The 7,047-nt window shown below is 58.0% G+C and overlaps 2 protein-coding genes across 2 annotated transcripts; one reads left to right on the plus strand and one right to left on the minus strand.

Moving 5' to 3' along the window:
* Positions 1–852: 852 nt before the first annotated feature.
* On the plus strand, positions 853–3,472 carry CCM_05496 (glutamate carboxypeptidase, putative; the record flags this gene model as incomplete). The annotated part of the gene is made up of 3 exons (XM_006670640.1): positions 853–1,233; positions 1,320–3,300; positions 3,357–3,472. 3 exons carry the CDS (start codon positions 853–855, stop codon positions 3,470–3,472), a joined length of 2,478 nt encoding a protein of 825 aa, XP_006670703.1.
* Positions 3,473–3,708: 236 nt separating this feature from the next.
* Positions 3,709–4,738, minus strand: CCM_05497 (uncharacterized protein; the record flags this gene model as incomplete). The annotated part of the gene is made up of 3 exons (XM_006670641.1): positions 3,709–4,123; positions 4,214–4,512; positions 4,568–4,738. The coding sequence occupies 3 exons, from the start codon at positions 4,736–4,738 to the stop codon at positions 3,709–3,711; spliced, it is 885 nt and encodes a 294-aa protein (XP_006670704.1).
* Between the last annotated feature and the right edge of the window lie 2,309 nt (positions 4,739–7,047).

Here is a 7,047-nt window from a genome sequence, read left to right on the forward strand (position 1 = left end):
TGGACGAGAACTTTTTTCACGATTTGCGCAAATTCGAAAAAAAAAAATCGCTATTCTGCACAGTTTCTCAACACAAGCTTGGCCGCGGCAAACCCAACCGACAATAGCCCTCCGGCCCCGAGTCTCGGAGCACACTGGGCCCGCAGCCGGAATGATGCGGGGCAAGGACCTAGCGCAGCCGGCGGCCAGCCTTGTACCTCCTCCATACAAAATAGCCTTGTGAGGTACTTTTGTGCCCAAAACCGCTCCAGCGCGGGAGCCGTACCCTGACGTGCCCGGCGGCGTGCATTATTACGACATTGGCGGATGCGACCTTGACAAGATTCCCTGGTTCTGGCGTGCTGAGCGAGTTTCAACTGGAGAGTGAGTTATAGCGTAAATATCTTGCCATCTTTTCTCATCTTTCCACGTCTTCTCCAACGACTTCTTCTTCATCGTTCGGTTGATGCAACTGACTTGGCCATGACGAAATCGTACGGGTAAGTAATACATACTTGGTTCTTTTATTTATATCTTGATTTCTTTTTCAATACCCACCCGGTGCTAGCCGTTGTAGCGGCTTGTAACCGTTTGGTGGCTGGTGGCCTCTTTCTCCTGTTGGGTGCAGCTTCCGTTCACTGCTGAGCCACGCGGCTTGACTATAACACCAAAGGCCACACCACTTCCGGGAGAATCTTGCTCCCAACAAACACACATATTGGGAGCGCAAGCACAACCTCTAGAGGCGCATTTCCTCTCCTCCTTTGTTTCTGCGTCTTCCCCTTAAATCTGCCATTAACTTGCGCAAGGTTTACATTTCCCCTTTGGCCCGCGCCCGCGCCCGCGGCACAACCGCCACCACCGCCCGAGAAAATGGCCGCCCACAACACCACCTACCATCACCACCACCATCATCACCACGCCGAGTCGACGCCCCTCATCCGCGGCTCCCGCTCCGTCGACCAGCGTCGCCGCCGCGAGAACCAGACCTGCCGCCGCTTCTTCCTCATCGCCGTCTCCTGCATCGCTCTCTGGGGCATCTTCTCCTTCTTCTTCCAGGCCTTCTTCGTCTGGCCCTACCACTACCATCGCTCCCACGACGGCCGCCACTCAGCCACCGACCTTGGCCGCGAGACGCTTACCTACGCCCAGCTCAAGAACATCCTGCTCGATACCCCCGACGCCGAAAAGGCCCGCGAATGGAGCGAGTACTACACTGCTGGCGCCCACCTGGCCGGCAAGAACTTTTCGCAGGTGAGTTGGCCCATCGCCGCTTATAAAAATACTTTGGCCGCAAGGCGCATGTCAGTGCTAACCCCCCCCGTCTTGCTTTGATATAGGCCGACTGGACGCGACAAAAGTGGGAGTCGTGGGGCGTTCCCTCTAGCATTGCCGCCTACGACGTCTTCATCAACTACCCTGTCGACCACAGCCTGTCGCTGCTGAAGAAGACCAAGGGCCACGCAGACGCCTGGGACGTTGCCTTCAAGGCCTCCCTCGCCGAGGATGTGCTCGACGAGGATCCCACCAGCGGCTCCCCGGACAGCATCCCGACCTTTCACGGCTACTCGGCCACCGGCAACGTGACCGGCCAGTTCGTCTACGTCAACTACGGCACCTATGCTGACTACGAGGACCTCGTCCGTGCCGGCATCGACTTGAAGGGAAAGATCGCCATTGCCAAGTACGGTGGCATCTTCCGCGGGCTCAAGATTAAGCGCGCACAGGAGCTCGGCGTCGTCGGCGTGCTTATCTACAGCGACCCCGGCGACGACGGCGAGCGTACCGAGCAAAACGGCTACGACGCTTACCCCGACGGCCCTGCGCGCCAGCCGAGCAGCGTCCAGCGTGGCAGCGTCCAGTTCCTCAGCACCCGCCCCGGCGACCCCACGACGCCCGGCTACCCGTCCAAGCCCGGCGCCCCGCGCGCACCCCCCTCCGACGCCATCCCCTCCATCCCCTCTCTGCCCATCTCGTACGCCGACGCACTGCCCATCCTCAAGGCGCTCAACGGCCACGGGCCCAAGGCCAGCGACCTGGGCAACCCGTGGACGCGCAATCTCGGGCTCACCCACAAGGGTGTCGAGTACCACGTCGGCCCCTCCCCGGCCCACCTTGCTCTCAACTTGTACAACGAGCAAGAGTACGTCACCACGCCGCAGTGGGATGTCATCGGCATCGTCAACGGCACCGTCCCAAACGAAGTCATCATTGTCGGCAACCACCGCGACGCGTGGATCGTCGGCGGCGCTGGCGACCCCAACAGCGGCTCCGCCGTACTCAACGAAGTCGTCCGCAGCGTCGGCGTCGCCTTGGAGGCCGGCTGGCAGCCGCACCGCACCATTGTCTTTGCCTCGTGGGACGGCGAGGAGTACGGCCTCATCGGCAGCACCGAGTGGGTCGAGGAGTACCTGCCCTGGATCGACGACGCCAACGTGGCCTACATCAACGTCGACGTCGGCGCCTCAGGCCCCGTCTTTCAGGCCTCGGCCGCGCCGCTGCTCAACCAGGTGCTGCGTGACGCCACCGCGCTGGTCCCGTCGGCCAACCAGACGATCGAGGGCCAGACCATTGCCGACGTCTGGGACGGGCACATCAGCACCATGGGCAGCGGTAGTGACTTTACCGCCTTCCAGGACTACGCCGGCGTGCCCTGCATCGACATGGGCTTCAAGGGCGGGGACGAGTCGGCCGTCTACCACTACCACTCCAACTACGACAGCTTCTGGTGGATGGACCACTACGGCGATCCGGGCTTCCGCTACCACCGCAGCATGGCCCAGCTGCTCGGCGTCCTCGTCGCCGAGCTGGTCGACAGCCTCGTCATCCCGTTCCAGGCCGCCGAGTACGTCGACGCGCTCGGCAGCTACCTCGACCAGGTGGAGAACAAGCTGCGCCGCTATGATCATAGCGACGACGACGACCACCGCGCCTACTTGGAGAAGCTCGACGACGAGGCGCTGTTCCTCGAGCGCGGCCGCGTTGGCAGCATCCATGCGTTCCACAAGGACGATGACGTGGCGAGGGGCAACGCCGACGCCTTTTGGACCAGCCTCAAGGACATGCGTCTGTCGCTGGCGCGCTTCCGCATCGTCGCCGGCGAGCTGGACGAGCTGGCCGAGCACGCGCGCGAGGTGCTCGACCACGGCCTGCCATGGTGGAACATTGTCGGCAAGATCCGCCTCGGCGTCACCATTCTCGTCGTCAACCACAAGTACAAGGAGCTGGAGCGCCACTTTTTGTTCGAAGGCGGCCTGGACGGCCGCAGCTGGTTCAAGCACGTTGTTTTTGCGCCCGGTCTGTGGACCGGTTACGCTGGAGGTGAGATTGAATGGTACCCGACGCTTGTGACCCTCGTACTAACGATGATGATGTAGCCGTGTATCCGGGACTGATGGAGAGCATCGATGCCAAGGACTACAGCAACGCTCTGAAGTGGTCTGGCATCATCACCAAGTGCATTCGCAGAGCGACCAAGAGCCTGCAGGCGTAATCACCGAGCGTCATTTAGTACATAATGTGATGGATTTTACAACAGGTTTGGATCTCATAAGGATAATTGTTTGCACCGCAGTCAGAGTATTAGCAAGTATCATCCAACCAGATTATCATGCCACGTAGGCTCATCTACATTTTCCACGACCAACACTGTAAGAGGTCCGCAACTGAACGCCAATACGCCATGCTTTGATAGAAGCCACGAATCATTCCAACCCGTTCCGGTTATTACTAGTACTGCACGTTGTGCTGTTGCTGCTGCTGAGGAGGCGGATGCGCCATGCCCTGCTGCGTCGACACGGGCGAGACGGTCTTGTGGTACGAGGTACCCGTGTGCTGGGGCACAACCGGCGTCGGGGCGTAGTAGCCCGTCTGCTGCGGCTGCGCGTAGCCCTGGCCATAGAAGCCCTGCTGCTGCTGCTGCTGCTGTGGCGCGCCGTACATGGTCTGCGGGTTGTAGGCCGTCTCCTGCTGGCTAAACTGCACGCCGTTCTGGGGCCCGGCTTGGTACGTGGTGCCGGGCTGCGGCGGGGGCATCATGACGACGCTGGCTGTGATGTGGCGGACGGGCCGGCTATGCAGGCCATCGCGGCGATGTCTGTGTATGACGACGGAGTCGACGACGAGGCAGATGAAGAAGAAGAGGCTATTGTACGGGGGGGGGGGCTGTGTTAGTGATTTTTGGTCGGGCGCGTTTACAAAGAGAGGAAAAGAAAAAAAAAAGGACCAAACGTACCACTCGACGGCGCCAAGACCGGCGGCGGCGGCACCAATGGCGGCATCGGTCATGGTGTAGCTGTCGCGGTACCAGTACCGGCGACGCAGGTAGTTGAAGTCGTAGTAGCCGCCACCGCCGCGGTCGAGGCTATGCCCGGCAAACAGGCCGACGGCGAGGATGGCGCAGGCCGCGAAGCCGCCGAGCCACAGCAGGAACTGGTAAATGTCGAGGACGAGCACGGCCCAGTAGTTGAAGGCGCGGGGGCTGCAGGCGTGGGCGGAGATGAGCCAGCTGCTGATGATGATTGTGCAGACGGCCTTTTTTTTTAGTGTTAGTTATGTCTGAGGGGGGGGGGGGGAGAGGAGCGCGCACGGTAAAGATTTGCACGTAGAAACCGGCGCCGATGATGCTCGTGGTGACTAGGTAGCTGCACAGACCGAGCGTGGCGACGGCGACGACGAGCTGCAGGATGCGCATGGTGATCCAGCCGCTGGGGTAGCGGGGGATGTGCTCGTGGCCGGGTGCGCGCAGGGAAGAAGCCATTTTTGCGGTGGGAAGTTCGGGGGGGTGAAGGCGAGGGTGAAGGCAGAGGGTCAAGTCGTGAGGTTGTCTACAACAACACAGTCACTTACACGCAAGGTAGCTGCCAAATGTCGATTCAAAGACTTCAAAGAGGCGGCAGGCCCCCCTTCTTAAGAAGATGCACATCCTTGTGAGCCAGCCCACGTCTATTTTCCTTGTTCGTGTTAGGCACGACGCCTCGCATGCAGGCACACGCGCAGTCTGCCTCGTTTTTAGTATTTTTTACGGCAAAAGACGTTCAGCTGCGAGATTGGGTTTCTCCGTCAGGCTGGGGGTAGCCATCGGCATGGACAGAGATTGGCTGAAATGCGCCGGCGAGTCCACTGAGGCTGAGGCTGGATGAAGTTGTCCAAGAGCTGAATGTCATGGGACGACGGGTAATTTGTACAGAGCATCAGCCCTACCCCTGTTGCACTAGTCATCGAAATCACTGACGCTGAGTCTATTGACATGTTCGGACGTTCTGCCGAGTAGATTTCTTGATTCAATCGCTGTACAGGGTCCTCTGGCGATGCCACGGTATATCGGTTTGGCGATGGAAGCTCTGTGCGTGGCTTTGCGCCCCGTGACGGTGGCGGAAAGCACACACTGAAAACGATTGGCTGTGTCTCAGCTAATAAAAGGGGCTCTTGGCATTTTCTGTGTGGTGCTATTAAGTATTGTCAGATATGGAAAATAGCACAATTAGAACAAGATCAGAACAAGATCAATTAGTTTGTTTGCACCCGCCACCAACAACAGATAGGGTACGAGATGCGACGAGGCCCATTGAAAATGGATTTCAGCAGAGATGTTCGACGGCAAGAAAAGAGCTGCACTCCAAGAACCTGACCTACGGGAAACAAAAGGCTTACATTGGTAAACCAGGCTCCACAAGCAGTGTACCTAGCATGGAAGTAAATACACAGGACAGCGATTCGGTACTGAGATGGCAATCAACTGCATCAGGCACACTGACGCGCAATTGTAGTGGCTTCACATCGTAGAAATGGGAGCCTGCAAATTATGCGATGATAACACGGGGACAGATTTCCTCATGAAACAAGTGCGCAGGAATCAATGCGTCCGAGTACGTGCTGTGCCAAGATCGGTTCCCATGACTTCGACCCATAGTTGGCAAGCAGGTGAATAGCCGACCAATGTCACGTCTGGACAGGTAACACGGACCGAGATTCAGACGAGGTTCAACTTGGTATTACGGAGAGCTGATATTGCCGCCGGCAGCGCTTTGAGTTACCTTTTACTAAGTTAATAAGCTCCGGGCCGAAGCAACCTTGGACCCCGACCTAGGTAGGTACCTACGTAGCCCAGGTAACTCCATACTGTAGGTAGGTACCTACTTAGCAGGCCGCCCATCAGCGACCCTCATTCCTCACAAAAAATGCCACCATTTTCATTTCCCATGAAAACCCTATCCATCTCACCGCCATTCCCTCACAATGCCATTCACCAGTTGAAAGTTCAACCGCAAATACAAAATTCACATCTGAAAGTCCTACAAGTCCTCCAACACGTGGCGGAAATATGGCGGGGCGGCTTCGATCTTGACGCCGCTTTCTACTGTCCCAATCTAGTAATCAGGACGGCCTTTAGAAAACGCCCATCCCAAACCGGACACCGCCGCCATGCCGGCAAATAGACCCTGCATATAATTCTCCGCGTCTTTACTCTATACTACATATAAATAGAAGGAGGGGGGGGGGGATGAGTACGACCCCAAGTTCATCGACCTTCCTAACAACGACACGGGGGGCCGTTTTGTGTTGCACTTTTGGCTTTGTCTTTCTTGTCTGCGACGGGAACCACTCACGTCTTATGCACAAGACCATGTGCCCAACGCTGCAGAAGGATTTCCTGCCTCGGCGCTTCTCTACACAACAATCCCCCCCCGCTCTCAATGCATAACCAAGGGGAAAACAAGGCTCAGCAGTTTCGGTCAGACGGATCTGGGGCTCTGGTCCGGACACGACGCAGGGATTCTTTTGCCAATGAGATTCCGTGCGTTGGCGCGCTGGGGGCGGGCACAGACGAACAAGGCGGCAAAATGAGACAAAATGCATAAAGGGAGCGCTCACCACCCCCTTGATTCCGATCCTTTCCCCTTCTCATCGCTCTATTCTTCCGTTTTTTTTCTCTTTTTGCCTAAGTCTTTATAAATCTCGGCTGTACAACAAAAAACGGTCGCCATGGTCCACGCTCTGCGCACCCTCGCCGCCCTTGCCGGGCTCGCCGCCGCCGCCGCCCCACGGAGCAGCCCCGCGCCGCCTGCG

The sequence above is a fragment of the Cordyceps militaris genome (assembly GCF_000225605.1).
Source record: "Cordyceps militaris CM01 unplaced genomic scaffold CCM_S00004, whole genome shotgun sequence".
NCBI classification, from domain to species: Eukaryota; Fungi; Ascomycota; class Sordariomycetes; order Hypocreales; family Cordycipitaceae; genus Cordyceps; species Cordyceps militaris.